This window comes from Myotis lucifugus, unplaced genomic scaffold (genome assembly GCF_000147115.1).
Source record: "Myotis lucifugus unplaced genomic scaffold, Myoluc2.0 scaffold_401, whole genome shotgun sequence".
Taxonomy (NCBI): Eukaryota; Metazoa; Chordata; class Mammalia; order Chiroptera; family Vespertilionidae; genus Myotis; species Myotis lucifugus.
This window is the reverse complement of record NW_005871449.1, coordinates 155,043-177,650: the sequence shown is the minus strand read 5'-3', so window position 1 is coordinate 177,650 and position 22,608 is coordinate 155,043. Positions and strand designations below refer to the sequence as shown.

The following is a 22,608-nucleotide window of genomic DNA, read 5'->3' as shown; positions in this document are numbered from 1 at the left end:
TTGCTTTTCTTCTTAAAATAATAATAATAATAAACCCTCCTTTAAGAAGGTACTGATGCCAAATCCGGTTTGGCTCAGTGGATGGAGCGTCGGCCTGCGAACTGAAAGGTCCCAGGTTCGATTCTGGTCAGGGGCATGTATCTGGGTTGCGGGCACATACCCACTAAGGAGTGTGCAGGAGGCAGCTGATCGATGTTTCTCTCTCATCGATGTTTCTAGCTCTCTATCTCTCTCCCTTCCTCTCTGTAAAAAATCAATAAAATATATTTAAAAAAAAAAAAAAAAAGAAGGTACTGATAAGTGAGGAAGACTTCTCTATCCTTAACTTTAGTCTCCTCAGGCAGCATGTTCTAGTTATACTCTCTTCTGCAGAGATGGCGTACATGCCCTGACTTAGGGCAGTAGAAAGTGGGAAGAAGGAACCCAGAAGGAGGGAGTGAGGGGAGAAGTTGTAAATATTGTTCAGGAACTGAACCCCCTCTAAGCGAAAGAGGGGAGAAACAGAAAAGCTACCATTCCCTGAGATTGCTGTGAGAGGCGTCCTGCCCAAGCCCTCATCACTAGCACTTTCCTCCACGCTCCAGGCTAGAGTGGTCCCAACTCTACATCATCTGCCATCCAGGGAAGAGTGGGGAGAGGAGAAGAAAGGGAATGCTAAGGAAGAGGGAAAGAGGCAGAGAAGATCCCCAAGGAGAGGTCACACCTTAGGTTCTGTCTTTATGGGTTAGACCAGTGGTCGGCAAACTCATAAGTCAACAGAGCCAAATATCAACAGTACTATGATTGAAATTTCTTTTGAGAGCCAACTTTTTAAAACTTAAACTATATAGGTAGGTACATTGTTATTAACTTAATTGGGGTACTCCTAAGGCTTAGGAAGAGCCACACTCAAGGGGCCAAAGAGCCGCATGTGGCTCGCGAGCCGCAGTTTGCCGACCACTGGTCTAATCCATAGTCACCAATTTCTTTTAGTTGTAATTTTTCTTTGGTCTTTAATCTGGAGAGTACCTCATCCTGTCTTTCATAACATTTTTTTTTAAGAGAATGGTACCATTGTTTTATAAAATGTGTCTTAATTTAGGTGTATCTGATATTTTCTCCTGATTAAATTGAGCTAATGGTATATTTGAAACCAGTAATAGAGGAATAGCAGCTAGACTTTTCATTTCTAGCCTTTCTCTCTGCTGTTATTCATAATACTTTGCTGTTCCATATCTTCTGCTGAAATTGAGAGAAGTCAGTTGGACTAACACTTCCACATCAACTGAGCCACCTAGATTTACTATTAAGTACCCCAAGATATTCCCAGTTGTCTTTAGTTCTTAATTCTGACTGACTTAAAAATATGTAAGGATACTGCTTTTTGAATCAAAATTGGAACTGTTGATCTTGATCAAAGCAAGGAAGGACTGCCTATAATTTGGTGAGATTATCTCATTTTCCTTTTTTTTACGTTATCAAGAAAATTTTATAAAATTTCAGTTTAGGGCCTCTAGAGTCTTAAAGATAGTTATTCAGTAATTTCAAGCTACAAAAAAATGTTAAAGAATGAAAAGCTGAAGTTTTTGTATTATGATGTGATTTATTTGCTTATTTTCCATGAATGTCTTGCTGTCTTTTATAGGGAGCTTATTAGATTTTCTGAAGGAAGGAGATGGAAAATATTTGAAGCTCCCACAATTGGTTGATATGGCTGCTCAGGTACTTGTATATTATACCTGTATCATCCATTTGAATCGAAAGTGTGCACTAAACATGTAAAATAATTTTAATGGAATGCTATTGTTTGTATAATGAAATCATGAAATTTAAGAGCTGGAAGAGATATCCTATATAATAAAAGGCTAATATGCAAATTGTTCCCTCCACCAGGAGTTCAACCAGGGGGCGGGGCTGGCGGCCAACTGCCTGTGGCCCCTCCCCACAGCTGACCAAGCCCAATTGGCCAGATCGGGGCGGGCTGGCTGGACCCCACTCGTGCATGAATTTGTGCACCTCTAGTTAGAGATAATCCAGTCTGATTCCTAGTTATAGATAATTTAATTATAGATAATGTTGTATCTGAAGACCAGAACTATTTAAAATTCAGGTAGTATTAGTATTAGAACCAGGTATGTACCTACCATAACACTTCTGTCCTGAATCATATGGCCTTTCAGAAACATACTGCATCCACAAATATAAAATCTCTATATATTTTTTTAATCCTCACCCAAGGATGTGTTTTTGTTTGTTTTTAATGATTTTAGAGAAATGGGGAGAAGGAAATACCGTTGTGAGAAACATCTATCGGTTGCCTCCCATACACGCCCCAACCAGGGATTGAACACACAACCTGGGTATGTGCCCTGACCAGGAGTCGAACACACAACCTTTTGGTGTAAGGTATGCTCCAACCAAATGAACCACTTGGCCAGGGCTGTATGTATTTATATTTTAACAGATACATTTTTAGACAGTGAATGATAGCTATTCGTAAGGAAATAGTACTTTTGGAAATCTCAAATATCTGATGAAGTTTAGGGAAACTTTTTATTCTAAGAAACTGTCTTGTGAAACATTAGCATATGCCACACCTAGTTCACACCCCTGAGTTCAAGGCTCTTGGACTTTCTACAGTAGAGGTTGGCAAACTGTTTTTGAAAAGAGCCAAATAAATGTTTTAGGCTTTGTGGGCCACATACATCCCTGTTGTTTCTCCTTCCCTTCCTCCTCCTCTCCTGTCCTCCTTCCCTTTCCCTCCTTTCCTCCCCAGTCTCCCATTCTCCTTCCCTGTCTTCCTTCTCAATTATAGTGTTTTCTATTTTTCTTATTATCTGCAAAATTATGCCCTTTTATCTCCTTTCTAGATATATGATTTTTCAGTGATCTAACTTAAATACTAACCAAAATTGTTTTATCCCTCCTTTCCTTTGTATCATGTGTCTTTTTATTTTTCTCTTTCCAAGATTGCTGATGGTATGGCATATATTGAAAGAATGAACTATATTCACCGAGATCTTCGGGCTGCTAATATTCTTGTAGGGGAAAATCTTGTGTGCAAAATAGCAGATTTTGGTTTAGCAAGGTTAATCGAAGACAATGAATATACAGCAAGACAAGGTAAAATTATCATTATTTTGTTTGTTAATCCTCACCTGAGGATTTTTTTTTCATTGATTTATTTTAGAGAGAGTGGATGGGGGGAGTGAAGGGAGAAAAAGAGAGAGAGAGAGAAACGTTGATATGAAAAAGACACATTGATTGCCTCCCACACGATACCCGACCAGGAATTGGGAATTGAACCTGCAATGCAGGTATGTGCCTTTGACAGGAATTGAGCCCGAGACCCTTCAGTGCGTGGGCTGATGCTCTAACCCAGTGGTTGGCAAACTGCGGCTCGCGAGCCACATGCGGCTTTTTGGCCCCTTGAGTGTGGCTCTTCCACAAAACACCGGCTCTTCCACAAAATACCGACTTCTGCACATGGGCCACGAAGTTTCAGTTGCACTGTACATGCGCGCCTGCACGTGGTATTTTGTGGAAGAGCCACACTCAAGGGGTCAAAGAGCCGCATGTGGCTCCTGAGCCGCATGTGCTCTGAGCGCAGTTGCGACACGCTCTACATGAGCTACTTGCAGGCAGTTGCTCTTCTGATGAACCTTTGTGATGTGCTAGTGAAATTGATCTCTGTTTGACACTAAAGAACTATTTTATAAACTATATACATATATATAGAAATAACCTGAGGTATGTAAAACACCTATTGTCGCCCTATCTATATATATAAAAGCCTAAGTGACTGGAACGACCGGTCACTTTGACATGCTCTGACCACCAGAGGACAGACGCTCAATGCAGGAGCTGCCACCTGGTGATCAGTGCACTCCCACAGCCAACTTCCCCTGGCTGGCCAACCTCCTGTTGTCCCTCCCCCAGCTGTGAGGCCCCAGTGGCTGGTGGCCAGCCTCCCATGTTCCCCCCTCTACGTTCTTTCCCCCAGCCTGCAGGCCTCGATCAGCCCTGATTGCCGGCCAGGCTAGGGACTCCACCCGTGCACGAATTACATGCACCGGGCCTTCAGTAAGTATATAAGCTACATGAAGGCTATGCTTTTCTCTCCCATAACAATTACCATAATGTCTTGTGCATAAAAAGCATACAATAAATATTTGAATTAATTAATACAGACTTTTAAAAATTATAGTACAATAAAATTTTCCAGAGAGATTTCATAAAATGAAAAAGAGATTATGGTAAAAAACCAGTAGACATTAGAACCCAACAGAATATGCCTTCTTCAACCAATGATGAGCTATAGCTATTAGGTGATAGACATACTTAAAAGTTACTGGTCCTATAATACACGGTTTGTTTTTATTTTTTGTTTGTTTTTCATCTTCACCCAAGGATATGTTTCCATTGATTCCAGAGAGAGAGAGAGAGAGAAAAAAACACATCAGTCGGCTGCCTCCCACATGCACCCTGAGAGGGGATTGAACCAGAAACCTGGATATGTGCCTTGACTGCGAATCAAACACATGACCTTTCAGTGTATGGGATGATGCTCCAACCAACTGAGCCACAATGGCCAGGGCTATAATACATGTTTTATTGTTGTTGTTGTTTTTTAAAAAATCTGTCTTCATTGTTGAAAGTATTTTTTCCTCTATTGATCCTCTCCACCCCCACCCCCTCCCCTCCCCAGGCCTTCCCCAAACTGTTGTCTGTCCATGGGTTATGCATATATGCATATAAGTTCTTTGGTTTAACTTTTCCCCCAGCCCCACCCCCGAAATTCATCAGTCATTTGTATGCTTCAATGTCTCTGGATCTATTTTGTTCATCAGTTTATTTTGTTCATTAGATTCCACATTTTAAATATTTAAAAAAATGTTTCCCGTGTATCTTGCACTTTCGAAGAATTTAAATCTGATGACATATACAATAAAGATAGTGACAGAAAGAAAGTTAGCCCTCCTTATGCCATTATTTACACAAACAGATTTTTAAAACAATTTACTTAAGCAAGATGTCATATTGTTTTAGGTGCAAAATTTCCAATCAAATGGACAGCTCCTGAGGCTGCACTGTATGGTCGATTTACAATAAAGTCTGATGTGTGGTCATTTGGAATTCTACAGACAGAACTGGTAACAAAGGGCAGAGTGCCATATCCAGGTAAGCTTGCATTTTACTAGCTCTTGTTTATCCCATTAGTGACTTTAATTGGAGATTATTAGGAGCAGAATGTAAGGGCGAAGGCCTTTTTTTTCTTCTCTCATTGTCTCTTTCTCTCTTTTTCTCTCCCTCTCTCTCTTTATTTTGGCATTGGATGGACAGCAACCTGTGAGAGTCACAATCCTTGAGATAGGGCAAGCACATGAGGTTTGCCCCCTTTGACTTCAACTTTCTCTCTTAGGGCATTTTCCAAAAGGGCTATTTATCTCTACTGTTCTCTCAGATAATAAACATATCTTAAATACCCTGGCTCATCTTGCCCTCCCCAACCTCCCTCTCCAAGCCCCTCTCTTACAAGTTGTGGTAACACAGGGTGAGCTGTGGATTCCGTGTACAAAGGAATACAAGAAAGGAACTGTGTAATAACTTAAAGAAGGTTAAACAGGTGTTGTTAGATAAAGAAACTGTTACAGGAAAGTGACTTGATACAAAGTTACATAGTAAGTGTACTTGGCAAAACCAGGACTAAAACACTTCTTCTGAATTTCTATCTGAAAGTTCTTTTAGACACTATCTTACTGCTCACTGTTCCTTATTAGCCCACGTTTGGTAATTAATAACTTAATATCAGAACCACAAAGTACCACCCTAAATTTTCATTAATCAGTTGGGATTGGCTTTTAAAGGCTTTAGTGTTGAAAGTAAGGTTTACTGTGGAATGAAAAAAACTAGATCTTCTGAAACAGCCTAGCATTTTCTAAGGTCTTTTTGATATACTTTGACATAGAAAATCTATTTCTTTGTTAAATTAATTTCAGCCCTAGCTGGTTTGGCTCAGTGGATGGAGCATCGGCCTGCAGACTGAAGGGTCATGGGTTTGATTCCAGTTAAGGGCACATGCCCATGTTGTGTGCTCGACCCCCAGTGGGCGGCGTGCAGGAGGCAGCTGATCAATGATTCTCATTGTTGATGTTTCTCTCTCTCTCTCTCTCTCTCTCTCTCTCTCTCCCCCCCTCTCTCTTCCCCCCTCCCTCCCCCTCCCTTCCTCTCTGAAATCAATAAAAATATATTTAAAAATAATAAAATAATAATTTCACTAAGTAAACTTACTATACTTTGAATCATTTTGTGGCTAGGGGATTTATTTTATTCTCTCCCCCTCCCCCCCCAGTTTTATTGAGAAATGACTGACAATCATCACTATATAAATTTAAGACATACAGCATAATGGTTTGATCTACATATATATTATGAAATGAGTACCACAATAGGTTCATTATATGTTAGTGGTGGTTGGCGTCATTGGTTTTTTTTTTTTTCTGTTGTTGTTTTTTTCCCCAATATATTTTTATTGATTTCAGAGAGGAAGGGAGAGATAGAAACATTAATGATGAGAGAGAATCATCGATTGGCTGCCTCCTGCACACCCCCTACTGGGGATCAAGCCTAAAACCTGGGCATGTATTCTTGACTGGAATGGAACCCAGGACCCTTCAGTCTGCAGGCCGACGCTCTATCCACTGAGCAAAACTGGCCAGAACTTTTTTTTTTTCTAATTTATCTTTATTGTTGAAAGTATTAGAGATGTCCCTTTCTTTCCCTTATTGACCCTTTCTAGCCTCACGTTTACCACACTATTGTCTGTATCTTTTTTCTTTTTTTAAAAAATCTTTATCATTGAAAGTATTACACAGGTCGTCCTTTTCCCCCCATTAACCTCTTCCAGCCTGCTTCTGTCCTCCTCCCATCCCCCCACCAGGCCCTCACCATCCCATTGTCTGTGTCCACAGGTTATGCATATATGCATACAAGTTCAGTGGTTGATCTCTTCCCACCCACCCTCCCCTGCCTTCCCTCTGAGGTTCAACAGTCTGTTCATGCGTCTAAGGCATCATTGGTTTTTAATGTTTGAATCTTGTGTGTTAGGTATGGTAAACCGTGAAGTGCTGGAACAGGTGGAACGAGGATATAGGATGCCTTGCCCTCAGGGCTGTCCAGAATCTCTACATGATTTAATGAATCTTTGTTGGAAGAAGGACCCTGATGAAAGGCCAACATTTGAATATATCCAATCTTTCTTGGAGGACTACTTCACTGCTACCGAGCCACAGTACCAGCCAGGAGAAAATTTATAATCCAAGTAGCCTATTTTATATGCACAAACCTGCCAGAATGTAAAAAACTTACGTAGACTTCCTCACATACAGGAATCAAAAGAAGAAAATCTTCTTCACTCCGCATGTTTTTAATGGTAAACTGGAATTCCAGATATGGTTACACAAAACCACTTCTTTGTGTTCCAAATGTTAAACTCTAAAGTACCAGTGATGAATTTTTCAACTTAATTCAGGGTCCAAAGAAAGTATAGCTAAGATATTGATGACAGTGTGAATGATAGCACGGCAATGGAAAGCAACAAGGCTACTGTTCATAAGTCACTTCCTTTCTTATTCCCCAAATTCAGAATTTTTAAGAGAAAATTATTTCTCATTATAGATAAAACTTGGGAGATATGAACAGTTATGCCATAAGTTTTAAAAATCAAGGAACTTAATGGGACCAAGTGATTCCATTCCATTTTTTAAATTTGCTCGCATTCATTATTCTCAAACGTTTTTTCTATAAGTTGAAGTTAATATGCAGTTTTAATATATGCCTTCCTTGCATGGAAATGAGCAAGGTTTTTTAGAAGCAAAAAGGAATATAAGCAACATCTAACTTGGTTAAATGTTAGACGACAGCAGTGGGATTTGAAAGTATAGTGCACCTGTTAAAATTCAAACTTGTGGAACTGGAAAGTAGAACTTTTTCACTTTAAATCATTTTCTGAAAAGCTCAGTTTGGAATAATTAAGGGAACTACAAAGTAAGTTAATCTTTTATAAGTTTGCATTAATTTTTTTAATGGCAATATTTAATTGAAATTGTACTATCCAATCCAAGATATCCAATCTCTAGAATAGCATGAAAAAGTAAATCCCAGAATTTAAATAGGTATTATGAGATATTACTAAATATGTACTTATGGTGTGATGGCTGCCACAAATGTAAAAATATCACTAGATCAGGGATTTGAATGCACTTTTGCCCTTATTGCATATAGACTAACAGAGAAGAATTGTATTTAAAAGAAATACGAGAAAAGAAAAATGTGAAAGTTTTACAGATAGAGGGATGGAATGTTATGTTTAATGTTGATTTATGGGATGACAAAATGGCTTTGCTGGCACTCAAAGCTTCTCAACTATTTTTTGAGATATTAAAAGAGTTGTAAGATAATGACTGTAAGACTAATCTAACCATAAACACTAAATAACTGTTATAGCCTCAAAATAAGTTAAGGCTTCCCACTAATTCCAATGATACAGCTTTTATGCAAAACATTTTTAAAACTCCAGTTTTCACATTTGTGTTTGAATCTATATTCACTTTTTAAATATGCTTAATGGTGATGAATTTTTTCCCCTTTTAGAATTTAGTTGATTTAAAGTGGAAAACTTATTTAGAATAATAGTGGTGAGAAGGGGGGACAGTTTTTCCTCATTTAAAGTACAGAAGTAAAATACACAAAATAAGACTGATTTTTATAACTAAGGAATTCCAAAATATGAATTTGAATAGCAGCATTCTTGGCCTAAGGATCTAGCAAAGGAACTGAATCTGACAAAGTAAAAGTCTGGTATTTATGTTTTAAAATACTCTTTTATAGTCACACTCTAAATAAAGCAATATAGCAGGTCCCCATATTTTAGGAATTCAGTTTTTAACTACCATCACTTACCTGATTATTAAATGTAACATTCTGTGCCATGGTATCTATGTGGAAATTCAAACCATTTTAAAATGTGACAGATGACCTTCATGCAAGTTGGCAACAGTTCTGGTACTAAAAATTGTGGTGGTTTCTTATGTTTACGTAACCTGCTTAGCATTGAATCCCTCTTCCAAGAGGATCTTCCTGTGAAGACTGCCATCAAGTCACCTTTACTCTTAATGTCTGCAACCTGTGACATCAGATTTTTAAAGGGCTCATGTGAACTATGGTATAATTTTTCTAGCATTTAAAAAAGGGTAATAAAATTATATGTTTATGTACTAATCCTGTTCAGAAAAGTAAGCCAGGAAAAGATGATGGTATTCCTTTGGTTTTGACTAAATGGAGCTGTTCCTTCTAATATCAGTTGTATAGTAAGGAAATAACACTAACTCACTGTGTATTCAGTTTAAATGGTTATGTATTTTTCACTTGCCAAGAAAAATACCCAGCTTTGTATATTTGAGGATTTTCTCCCAACACCTTTTCACCTTCAATATCTTATTGTGGAACTTTTAACCCTTCCCTCCCCCCGCCCCCCCAAAAAAAAAGTTGGCAAAAACAACCTTATAGCACAAACACTTTTTAAGATAAATAATGGTAGCCTAAAACTTAATATTTTTATAAAGTATTATATTGTTTTGTGGATAATTGAAATAAAAATTTTCATTGAATGTACCCATTTATCTTTTTTTGCCACTATTCATACTTTCTCACCAGATTTTTTAAATTGGTATTTAAAGCAAAGTATTTAGAAAAAAACATCTTCAGTTATATCAGGTTTATTCTATGGTGGTTTATTTTCCATGTCAGGTGAATGACATTATTTTTACAAGTAGCTTTTTTTTTTTTTTTTTAAGTAATATCAGCAACTACTGGCTATTCACAGAGAATCTGTGTTGAAGAATATAAAATAGAATAACTTCTGATCATAAGGAATTTAATTTTCTAGAAATGAAAAAATACATGAGCCTATTTCTGTGTATTTTAACTTCTTTAAGTATAATGAAAATAAAATTATACTAAATTATGAATGGACAATCAAAACCATTTGTTATTTTCAATAAGGTATTAGTATTACCTTTTACTATATATATCTAAAATTATTGGTTTTGTTTTTCCCTGATGATTTCAGATGAGTAACGTTTAGTCAAACACACAATTTAGTAAACATATATTAAATATTTTTTACAATATAGTAATAGCGCCTCAGTATTTTCCTATTTTGCTAATTGTCTTTTAATTTTGCATGTAATATTTTTGACATTTTAGTTGTACATTTGTATGTTGTCAAGTTCTTTTTATGCTTAAAAAGTCCTTTGCATTCCAAGATTAAATATTCATCTCATTAAATTTTATGCTTTTCTTCTTTCTATTTCTCTTTAATTCATTTGGAAGTTATTTGGGTATAAAATGTGATTTAAGGATCTAGTATGATTCCCTCCCCCATATAATTTTCCCAACACCACTTATTGGTTAATTCATTCCCATCCATAGTTTTTGGTTCTTTCCTTTACTTATGCCTCTATCTCCACACATCTATTTTGTCCAATTAATTTGCCATTCTTCCAACAACATAACACTTTTAACTACATTTAATTAATCACTTGATAATGCATTTTAATAATTAAGCAAGTTGCCTTTGATAGTTTCTTTTAAAAATCTTGGTATTCCCACAAATTCTTGATGAAGTTTAGATTTTTTCGTATTTCCAAAAATTTCAAGTGAGATTTGGGTTAGGATTGCATCATGCTTATAAATTAATTTGGTAAGAATTAACATTTTTCAGATCAGTCTCCCCATCTAATTTATGCAAATCTTCATTTACATGTCTTAGTAAAGATCTCCAATACTTTGCTCTATGGAGTTGGAAAATGAGCCTCATCTCTTGTCTGATGATACTGTTATTGGTGAGGTGCTATCTGTCCCCACCTGTTGCTGGTGGAAATGGAGCTCTTGGGATGCTGCAGGAATAAGAATATACTAAGGTCCCCGTGGAGGATGAGGTATTGTAGAAAGCTTTGTTGCTGAGGTAACATTAAGGGAGTCCCCTTCAAGTCCCATCTCCCTCCATCTTGCCATGGAAAATGTCCCATTTTTATCTTCAGGGCTAGAATCACAGTCATTGCCCAGTGTTTCTACACCATATTAAGGTCCAATCCAGTCCAGCATCTGGCTAGGTTAGCTGTGTTACCAGCTGCAGTCTGTTGCATGTGAGGTCCACATGGCATGAGCCAGGCAACTGCTTCTAGGGCCACATGGTGAGCTAGCACAGGTCACAGAGCAAGTGAAAAGCAGGAGCACAAGCAGCAAGAGAGAGACTTCTTTGGGGGATTTTACCCTTCCAAGATTTTGTGTGCTTGTAGTGGGTGGCTTCACCCCCTACCCAGTTATCCTTGTTCCCGAATTAGACTGATGGGCACCTTTGCTACATCATCCCAGCATCACTGTGCATGCATCCCTCTTCCTCCTTGGACCCCTTACTCCAGTGATTTGCAGGGAATGGACTGGTAGTTCCCTGGAGAGTATGAAGCCTACAACTTCCTGGTGAAGCTGCCCAGATGACCATGCTTAGAATGCCTGGCCTTTGCTGTCTTCTATTACTAATATTAATAACTAGCTAGTTACAATGGTAATAATACCGCTCTAAAGATTCCATCTCAGTGCTGCTGGAGACCAAGTCCCCACTTTGTTACAAAAGAAACCAACATGACATGCAGAGATGAGGAAGAGTGTGTACCCCAATAAATAGCATTTATTTCCTTAAAATTAGCTCCTCCCCTGTTACTGTTCCTCTAGTTTTCGCTTTTTTGTTGTTTAAATGGCATCAAGTTGAGTTTCTGTCACCACAACCAGAGTCCTCATTAACAACTTGTCGATACTTAAGGGAATACTGATGAAAATAAGCAGCACATCCTTTTATTATTTTGCCCCTCCATATCCACACTCTGCTGAAAGGCAGACCTGTACTTGTCTGTGAGTTCCCCTTGCTCTCTGGATTCCTGTTGGCTTAAGCCAGTGAGGAGCCCTAGCAGAAAAACAGAGGAATCTGTACAAGAGATCAACGTATTTCTCCCCCAGGTCCCCTCCCTGTGAGGTTGGGCTGTGTCCTTTACCCAAAGGTTCCACTCAATATGGTTTCCTCTCTCACTTGGAGAACTGATAATAGCTGTCATCCCTTATCTTTCTGCCTTAGGAACGCTTCTACTAACTGGTTACTGCATTAATTCTTGTGGCTTCCTCTCCTGCAGCCTCTTTGTAAATAAATATCTTTGATTTATCTTAATTGGCTTGTGTCATCTGTTTCCAGTTGGGACCCTGATAAATATTTGTCATACTACCTACCAATAGCTGTATCAGTAGAAAATAGGACTCTTAACATCATTACATCAAGGTGACAGTTTATACAATACAGTAAAAATTTTGGTATAATACATACAATATTGTATTAAATGTAAAATTACTATAAGAGCTTATTCATTGTGGAGAGAACAGCAAATTTTAAGAATAGTCAGAACTTCCAATTTCAAAACTGGAACTTCAAAGACTTTTTCAATTTCTATTTTTCAAGAATTGGTTAACCACATGTGGTAAAACTTCAAACAGAATGATTATTTGTGCCCAGCTGGTGTGGCTTGGTGGTTGAGCATCAACCTATGAATCAGGAGGTCAGTTCAATTCCCCATCAGGGCACATGCCCCGGTTGCGAATCGGTGCCAGATCAATGGTTCTCTCTCATCATTGATGTTTCTGTTATGCCCAGATTTCAGGATCCCCAAGAAACCACATCAGGGAGCCAGCCAGTCCGATGCAAAAGCATAAGAGTCTTTATTCGAGCTAGCTCGGCTCCCCGACCTTGCCTACGCAGCGACAGGAAGCAGAGAGAGATAACTCTGTGTGGAGACGGGTTATATAGGGGGAGTTGGAGTAAGGGGAGGAGAAAGGACTGTGCTCTGCCGATTGGCCAGGCACAAGTCGGTGTCTTGTTCCTGGGTGTGGCTAGCAGAGACTTAGACTTCCGGGAAGAAGCTCCTTGCCAAACACGTGGCCAAGGTAAGATGGAGCACTTACCCTGGGGCAAGATGGAGGGCGTAGCCCTTACCCTGGGGCAAGGTGGAGGGCCTAGCCCTTCCCTTTCAGTTTCTGTATCTTCCTCTCTGAAATCAATAAGTTTCTGTATCTTCCTCTCTGAAATCAATAAAATATTTTTAAAGTGATTATTTATAACACCCCCATTCAAAAATTTAATGAATCACTCAATTCATCAATTGGAATTTTTTTTAAAGGATAGGAATGAGGTGGTGAGAGTGCTGAGTTAAATAAAAAAGGAAGAAAATGAAATATCCAGAAAATTAGTAAAACAATGGCAGCTAAGTTAAATAGACAATTTGTGAAAATTCCCTACTAGCAAGGAATGGCCCCGACCTTTAAAAAACATGTCTGATACTCAGCTGTAAGGTAGTTGCTCAGCTCTCTTACCATCATCAACCTTCAAATCTACACACAGGCTTGGGTCTGTGGCATTTAGGGCACTAAAGGGATTAGGGTAATGTCCAGAAGGGTTGACAGGATACAAAAAGAACATTGGGTTTCACACTGAACAGTTTAAATGCAATGAGGAAATGAATACAGAAACTGACTTGGGTAAGTGGAAGAAAAAAAAAGTCTACCACGTACTTCCAGAGATACTGGGAGGGACACCAGAATTCCCACTTACAAGAGGAAGGAATTCAGTCCAGTTTCACTGACATCTTAAAGGTCAAGCTGAAGGACTTTGAGAATCCCAGGTAAAACAAAACAAAAAAAAACTGCCTCCATTCTAAGTGGTAATAGGGATCAGTGACATAAAAAGCAAAGCTTTGCAGTTGACCAAAAGGATTGACAGTGATCCTAATAGAAAACTGAATTATTTAAAGTGGTTTGTCCCTTTGTGGTAGGCAGTTAGACATGAGCAAGGACTATGGGGACAAGTACAGAAGGTCACCAGGGTGGAAAGCCCCAGGTGCCTTGCAGGGAACAATGGTAGGGTAGGACCTCGCCCCCAGGGTGACCTTTCCTCCCTAGAGATAACATGTAGGTCTCAGTTATATTTCAGCTCCAAGTCCAGAAAAGCAGCAAAACCAGACAAGTGACCCTATGGCTGACCTCAGGACCAGCTGCTCTGGCACTGACCAATCAGAGACCATGACCCTGAAAGGACATACCTGGAAAACTGCTGAATATTCTATAGAGATCTTCCCCTGGGATCTCCCCTAAAATCTCCATTCTTAAAACCATTAGGACTACCCAGCACATTCTCCCTCCTGAGAGTATGCCCCAGCTTTTGCCTTTCCCTTTCCTTCCCATTCCCCCACCCCCACCATGTGCCTTACCATTAGCTTCCTCACTCCCAAGCTCCAAGGGCCCTTCCTTTAACTCTATAACTTGTTTCTTAAACCCATTTCTTCTAGGAATTACTTCTACTTCTGTGATTTACCAAATAAATGTTCTCTTATAGTTTGGGTCTTGGCTCTGAATTATTTCCTAGCAGAGCCCAAGTATGGAGGTTTCTGAACCCAGGTCCAGTCTGACCCCACTGGTCTAGCACCTGTTACCGTTCCTACCAGCTACAACACCTTCAAGGTTGTCACATTCCTACTCACTTATAATTGCACTGTTTTCAAGGAAAGCCTTGGTCTCCTAAAACATTGAGAAAAGATAACTGTGGAATTAGCAAGCTAAATGCATGTTTTTATGTCTCCTATTCTAATGCCCCTGAAAGAATCAAAAGATCTGGGTTGTTGGTTTGTCTGTTTAGTTTTGTCATCCGTACTATCGCTGGAAAATTAGAAAGGGTGGCATCAGTTTAACAGAAATTCCTAGACAAAACCCAGTCCAAAGCAAATACAGAAGAGAATTCTTGGAAAGTTTTTAGTGCTATTTCAGAGAATTCAAACTCAATAAGTACAAAGAGGAGAAGGGAAGCCACATTTTTGTTTATTATTTACATACAATGAAATTCACCATCAAGTGAACAATTAGAGGAGTTTTGACAGATGTGTACAGTCATGAAACCACTGCCAAAATCATGATATACAACTGGCAAGAACAAATTCTGAGATGTCCTAAATTAAATTCCGGTAGGCGGGAGGTTGGGAGGAAGAGACAAGGGAAGTTAATCAGTGAGTAGCCACGGGCTAAACCCAACAAAAGATTGATTGCCCACATTCCTGAATGTATGTCGAAACTTTGAATTAACTTGTGGGCAGCTATTTCGGCAATAATCTAGCAAGAACAGCTGACCGTCAGATGCCACTGCATTCTTATGCATAAACTTTCCAGACTTGCCCACATCCACTCTAGCAGCAAGTACTTCTTCCTTACAGACTGCTGACATATCCCAGAATTCCCCCCAATTCACCTTCTCCTGCCCCACCCTGATCTATAGTCAATGTAAATTCTTTCGAAACAACTTACATCGCTCCCTACCTCGCCTCCAAAATTCATTGTATGAAAGAGCCAGGATGGTGGACATGTTTGTCTTCATCTAGCCCTGCTGCTGTTTTAGACTGCATGCTCCAGGACCTGGTCCTTTCTCTGGCTACCATGTGGCTTAATAAACCCTTTCTTTCAGGACAACTTTTGGTCTCGAAGGTTTTTGTGTCACAGAACTTTTTCATCTTTCCAAAAAGTTCCCTCATGCCTCTTTACAGTCAGTCCCCTCCATTCATTCCTAAGCCTGGAAAACCCTGAGTGTTTTCTCACTGTAATTTTACATTTCTAGAATTTCATATAAATGGAATCTTACAGTATATAGCCACTTATGTCTGGTGCTTTTTAAAAGCACAGTGCTTTTTATTTTATTTATTTATTAAATTGATTGGGATGACATTGGTCACCATGAACATAAAGGTTTCAGGTATGTGTTTCTATGTCACAAGATCTGTATATTGCACCATGTGCCCACCACCCAAAGTGAAATCTACTCCTGTCACTGTTGTAATGTACCCCTCGAATCACAGAAGGACGCCTCAAGAAGTCGAATTAAAGAGTCACATTTATTGCAATCCAGGACTATGAGGGGACATTCCCAAATCTCATAGTCGTCATTTGGTCACAGTTCCAGGATTAAATAGACAAAAAATCACACAGGTATTGATTACATCTCAGGGTTTGGAATGAGGCACCTGGCTCGCAAAAAAGCAGATTACAGAAGCAGAATTAAGCATGTTAATTACAGTTTCAGGTCTCGGGGTCACTGAATTGACAGAAATACATTATCTAGAGCCTTTGGGTATACCTGGGTTAAACTTAGGCATGTTATCTAAATTATAGTTCTGGGTCTCCGGATCACTGAGTTGATAGAAACACATTATCTAGAGCCATCGAGGCAATTTAGAGTGATTGCACTGTCCTGGTCTTAGGACCACTGAGTCAACTGGAACGCACCACCTGTGGCCACTAAAACAATTTAGGGTAATTGTGCTGTCCTGTTTCCCAGGTACAGAAGAATGTGCTTCGATAACCAGTAAGATCTCAATCAATGGGATAGTCATTCAATCAATAAGTCATTCAATCGAATGGGATGACTTATACAATTTAGAAAATCAAAGTAACCTGTCCATTGTTAAACAAAGCAAATAGGTACCATACTTCATCACCTTATATTAGGACCCCCCTCCCTCCCCACCTCTCTCTCTCTGGCAACCACCACACTGCTATTTGTGTTCATGAGTTTCAGTTTTATATCCCACATATGAGTGAAATCATATGGTTCTTAGCTTTCTCTGACTGACTTACTTCACTTAGCAGAATGTTCTCAAAGTCCATCCATGTTGTTGCAAATGGCACTAATTCATCCTTTCTTATGGTTGAGCAGTATTCCATTGTGTATATTGCTATGAGAAATGTCTGAGATTTTGCTGCCGATGTTTTCTTCTAGGATTTTCATGGTTTCAAGTCTAACATTTAAGTCTTTAATCCATTTTGAGTTTATTCTTGTGTATGGTGTAAGAAGATGGTCTAGTTTAATTTTTTTTACGTGTATCTGTCCAATTTTCCAAACACCATTTATTGCATAGATTATCTTTACCACATTGTGTGTTCTTGCCTCCTTTGCCAAATACACCCATAAAAGTGTGGGTTTATTCCTGGGCTCTCTATTCTGTTCATTGATCTATATGTTTGTTTTATGCCAGTAGCATGCTGTTTTGACTACTATGTCATTGTCAGGTAGCATTATTCCTCCAATTTTGTTCTTCTTTCTCAAGATTACTGTAGCTATTCAGTCTTTTGTGATTTCATATAAATTTTTGGAATATTTGTTGTAGTTCTGTGAAATGTGCTATTGGCATCTTGATAGTAATTGCATTGAATCCATAGATTGCTTTGGTTGTATAAACATTTTAATTATATTAATTCTTCCTACCAATGAACATGCATATGCTTCCACTTATTTGTATCTTCTTCAATTTCTTTCTTCAGTATCTTATAATTTTCCAAATACAGGTATTTTACATCCTTGGTTAAATTTATTCCTAAGTATTTTACTTTATTTTTCCTAGAAGTAACAGTGCTATTAATTATAGTCGTTTAAAAAATTATTAATTAAGCAACAGCATTTGGAATGGCTGGATAGCTAGGCATGTCACTGTTAATAAGCTGATATCCATAATAACAATTTTCCAGCCTACAATTTGCCTTGGGAGATTCCCAAATGGAATCTGGGGCTGGTGATAAAGCAGAGAAGATCCTAAGGGAAATCCTGATCATCACAAAGGAAACAGAATATGGAGTTTATTCTGACATTTCCTCCCAGAATCCGGTCCTAAACAAGACTCTGAAATGAAATTCAGGAGGGACACGTGCCTCCTCACCTAGACAAAAAGCTACCAACATACCTGTGCAGCCACATGACTACCCTTCCTTCACAATAGCAAAAACAGGTTTTCAAGATCTAACTTCGCAGAAAGACAAAATGTGGTTCTCAACAGTAAATATGGACAGATAGGAACACTAATGTGAAGAAAAGCAGTACCACGAAGGCAAAGAACTCAAGTCAACAACCAAGAATTAGCACTTAAGGAACTAAACTTAATGGAGGAACCAATTTTTTGAGACAATGTGGTATCCATTTTTTCAAGAGGGGTGATGGTACTATGAAAATAAAACTTGGAAACTTAAAATAACAACAAAGAGCCCTGACCAGTTTGGCTCAGTGGCTAGAGCGTCGGCCTGTGGACTGAAGAGTCCCAGGTTCGATTCCGGTCAAGGGCATGTACCTTGGTTGCAGGCACATCCCCAGTAGGGGGTGCACAGGAGGCAGCTGATCGATGTTTCTAACTCTCTATCCCTCTCCCTTCCTCTCTGTAAAAAATCAATAAAATATATTAAAAAAAAAATAACAACAAAGAAAATTAAACAATTTGGTTAAATTAAAGAATGAACACAGTTGGACAACAAATCAGTGAGCCGGAATATTAAAGAAAAAGGAACTCAGCAGAAAAGAACAGATAAAGCACGCATGATAGATTCAGAGGTTCAATATTGATCCAATGTAAATTCCAGAAAGAAGAAAAGAATGAAAAGGAAGAACCAATGAAGTAGCAGAGAACACTTTCCAGAGAAATTTTGTTTTTGGTTGAAAGGATCCATCAATTGTAGAATAGTAGCAATATTTTACATACATTAGTAATATTTTAACACCATAAAAATAAAGAGAAATCCAAACATTTCCCAGCGAGGGTGGAACACCCACCCCCCTTCAGCTTAATCTTTAAAGAATGAGACTTAACACTTCTTTAAAAAGTATTATTTGAACTATGAATTCTATACAATAAAGCTAGCATTCAAATCTGAAAGAAAAACAAAGCCATCTTCAGAATACAGAGTACTCAAAATATATCAACCAGGCCAGAGACTCATTCTGAAAAAAATTGAATAGAGCATATATTCCAGCCACATTAAAAAAAATCAAGAAAGCAAAATATAATGATAAACAAATTAGTTAAACTTACAATTAATTGTTAATGAGTGTTGATCCATATGTAAAATATCTATAGCTACATGACGAAGTGGGTAGTATAGGACAGGGGGAAAGAAAGGCTATTTCATATCAACATTTGAATTTCAGCCTTCTCTTGGAAAATGATACAGCACACCACGGCTCTAATTCCCACAGGACCACAGTCAACTGGAGCTAACTGGCTACCCCTTTTGAAGAGCAAAGGTCCTTAGCCACAGTCACAGTTGCCTATTGCCTCACTCCTTTGCTTCCCAGTGCCTGCCCAATGTCTGTAGGCATTTGAGTTGAGACCATATCAGCCTTAAACCAAAGGAATTCATCCAACACCGTTATTGTAGGCATCCCGGAAGCAGAGGTGACCTGGGTGTCCCTAAACATATCCTTGCCATACCCACAAGAACACATATTAATAGAATAATGTAACTTCTATAGCATTGTTTCCCATTACATTTAATCTTCAACGCATTCCCCAGAGGTAGGAACTGAAAGGCCACGTGCAAGGCAAAGAATCAATGAACCCTTTAAGATGGTATAAAAACTTACCTGTGTGCAAACTTGGGCAGGGGCGTGGCCAGGGGGTGGGGTGGTTGGAGTGTCCATAGCTTTCACCATGTTCTCTGGGGATCCTATCGCCCTGAAAATAAGAGTCCCTGCAATCCAGAGGATAGAACCCAGGGTGTGCCGCCAGAACACTTTGCCATCTAGTTGTGTGGCCTCAGGCAAGTCATTTAAGTCACTTAATCTCTCGAATTCCCATTTCTTCACCAATTAAATGAAAATGATCTATCTACTTTACAGATAAGAGGTAATGTATTTACATCACTTTGCGTTAGCAGGGGTGTAACAGATGATGACCCGCCTCTTAATTTATCAGGTGGCAAACTGAGGCTTAAGTCACTTAAAGACTCGTCGAATTTTCTCGCCCACAGTTCCCCTTGGCTGCGGGGACCACAACCTGCGGGCTCAGCAGCGGAGCCCGTGGTCAGACCCGGCGTCTTTCTTCTGGCGCCGCTCTCGGAAGGTCACCTCCCGAGTTGGCAGGCCGAAAGGAGCGGGGGGCTGGGGGGTTCGGGGGGCGCCTCCTGGCCTCAGGGTCTGCAGCGACCCTGACCGATCAGCGCAGGGAAGCAGTGGCCGGCGCGGGGCGCTAACGCTGCAGGACTGTCAGTAGGTCCGGGGGAACCAGGAACCAGACCGGCAGCTCCGGTCCCGCCAAATTCACGCGCACTGTCCCGCCCCCTTGTGCGCCGTGGCTCGCGCAGCCAATCAGCGCTCTCCCGCTGCGCACCAGGGATCGCGCCCCGACCCCCATTGGTGTGGCCGGGCAGCAGCGGGTGCGCGGCGGCATGGTGGGTGGCAGGATCTCCCGGCTCTCCGTCCGCGACGTGCGCTTCCCCACGTCACTCGGGGGCCACGGCTCGGACGCCATGGTAAGCGCCGACCGACCTCCGGGTGCCCTCCCGCCTTGCCCATGCCAGGGCCCGCTTAGGCGCGGGGAGCCCCGCCAGCCCTGGGAGGCTCCCAACTTTGCAAGAGTTTTGTAAAGGGGCGGCTGGGAAAAGAAGCGAAAGCCAACAGAAACGTTCCACCCTCCCGGGTTTTTTCTTTTCTTCCATTGTTGCTGGCGTAGAATACTCCTGTTTTTACATTTACACTCCACATCTTGCTGGAAAGGGTAGAAAGGCGTCATAAGCAACAAAAGCCTAGCACACAACCCTGGCTGCTTCTGCACTGAGAACTTGGTGTTGGGGACCGGGAAGCCGGTGCTGGGCGTTTTGGTGGCGATCCTGCCTATGCCACAGCCTGCTGTGTGACCTGGAGAAGTCCCTACCAGGGGTCCTCAAACTACGGCCCGCGGGCCACATGCAAATACAAATATTGTATTTGTTCCCGTTTTGTTTTTTTACTTCAAAATAAGATAGGTGCAGTGTGCATAGGAACTTGTTCATAGTTTTTTTTTTAAACTATAGTCCGGCCCTCCAGCGGTCTGAGGGACAGTGGACTGGCCCCCTGTTTAAAAAGTTTGAAGATGAGGACCCCTGAATCCCTCTGGACCTCTTGGGCCCTTCTATGAAATGAGGGAGTCACAGTCTGGCTGGGAAGCCAGACAAACAAGCTCCTAGTAACTGAGTCATGTGAGAGGCGGCTCTCGTGAAAGGACTGAAAATGTGGTTAGAAAGGACTTGTCACTGTAAAGAGTTAGGCAAATATCAATCTTTGGAGATGCAGTAAAGGCACCGACGTTGACTCCTACCTAAATACTGAAGGGCACTTTGCTTACTGAAAGTGATAGAGGAACATCACCACCACCACCACCGTCTAAGTGCAGTGGTTCCCAAATACATGAGTTCTGCCCCGGGTCTCTGAGGCCTGTCACCCACTGGATCCTCACTGCCCCCACTTGGTCCACTGATGAGTTGACTACACTAGAAAAACAAGGTAGGATGGGTATGAATGTGTGAACACATGCTGGGAAGTAAGAAACATTCATGTGACAACAATGGTGATTTGTCACCTGAGTGGGGGAAGAGAATGGGTCCCTGAGGACTCCAGTTCACACTGTTAACGTTGTGCTTCTTAAGTGGGTGGGGGCACACTGATGTTCATTACCTTACCTGTGCTCTTTGTGTACCTGAGATATTTTATAAAAATAGGCCTCTCATTTAAAAATACTATCTAAAAAAAATAATAATAAAAAAATAAAAATAAATACTATCTGCCTTTTAAAATCTTTATGTCTCTTTTCTTATATTATGGTACATGACTTTAAAAACACCCACGTTAAAAACATCCTGCTCTCAATGGTTGCAATGAAGAGAAATCCAATTTTATGCGGGAATTTCTAAAACCTTGGCTTGTGCAGTTTGAAGCTGGTTGTGAATATAGCTGTTCAAAGAGCTGACCGATAGCTGTGGGTGAAATTCCTGGGTTTAAAATTGAGCTGACTGTCAAAGGAGACACACCTGCACACTGGCATGAAAAGTGTCCACAGTGCACTTGTTAAGATTTCTTGACTCCTTCAGGAGAACATCACTGTTGTCCAACGAGAGTGCCTGCCTCTTCCTTGGGGTCTATCCAGGGTTCCATCAGATTGGAGCTTTTCTAGCATATCTCCCGTTGTGTTTTCTACTCTTAGTGATGTCATGGTCAGGTTTCAGATTTCTCATGTGTGTGTTGTGTGGGTGGGGGATATTTTCCCTGCAGCACACAGACCCTGACTACTCGGCTGCCTATGTCGTCTTAGAGACGGATGCGGAAGATGGACTCAGGGGGCATGGAATTACTTTCACTCTGGGAAGAGGCACTGAAGTTGGTGAGTTGAACATTCTCTTAAGGTTCCAGAATGCTTAAATTTCACTGAGATTCCAGTTTGGCCTTATTTTTCTCTGTATTTACTGCTCAAAGTGAGTAAAAACAATCTTTTATACTTTATTCATTTCATTGGGAGAAATGAAAAGTGGCAGAATTTGGCCCTCCCCTTATACTCATGGACAGACTACGGGACACTCCATGCATCTCAGTCCATTTCTTTGCAGAGCTTTGAGGACCTGAACTAGGCGAGTGACTGAGGGACATGGCAGGGACTGATGTGCACTCACATAACGAGGCTTATTGTGATGTGCACAGTGAGT

General features: G+C 40.2%; 2 protein-coding genes across 4 annotated transcripts in view; both read left to right on the top strand.

Moving 5' to 3' along the window:
• Positions 1-10,342, top strand: part of YES1 (YES proto-oncogene 1, Src family tyrosine kinase) — a 50,175-nt gene extending 39,833 nt beyond the window's left edge. Inside the window, exons 9-13 of one of the 2 annotated variants that reach the window (XM_023743565.1) lie at positions 1,625-1,701; positions 2,949-3,102; positions 5,029-5,160; positions 5,323-5,367; positions 7,087-7,224. In XM_023743565.1, coding sequence (XP_023599333.1) covers positions 1,625-1,701; positions 2,949-3,102; positions 5,029-5,160; positions 5,323-5,348 — 389 coding nt within the window. In that variant the 3' untranslated portion in view covers positions 5,349-5,367; positions 7,087-7,224. Of the gene's footprint in view, positions 1-1,624; positions 1,702-2,948; positions 3,103-5,028; positions 5,161-5,322; positions 5,368-7,086 lie in introns of both variants that reach the window. The other variant, XM_006102151.3, reaches the window with a different exon arrangement.
• A 9,943-nt stretch (positions 10,343-20,285) lies between these two features.
• Positions 20,286-22,608, top strand: part of ENOSF1 (enolase superfamily member 1) — a 25,759-nt gene continuing 23,436 nt past the window's right edge. For both annotated transcript variants that reach the window (XM_014467512.2, XM_006102148.3), the window contains exons 1-2: positions 20,286-20,406; positions 22,181-22,289. In XM_014467512.2, the coding sequence (XP_014322998.1) occupies positions 20,323-20,406; positions 22,181-22,289 (193 nt within the window). In that variant the 5' untranslated portion in view covers positions 20,286-20,322. The remainder of the gene's footprint in view (positions 20,407-22,180; positions 22,290-22,608) is intronic.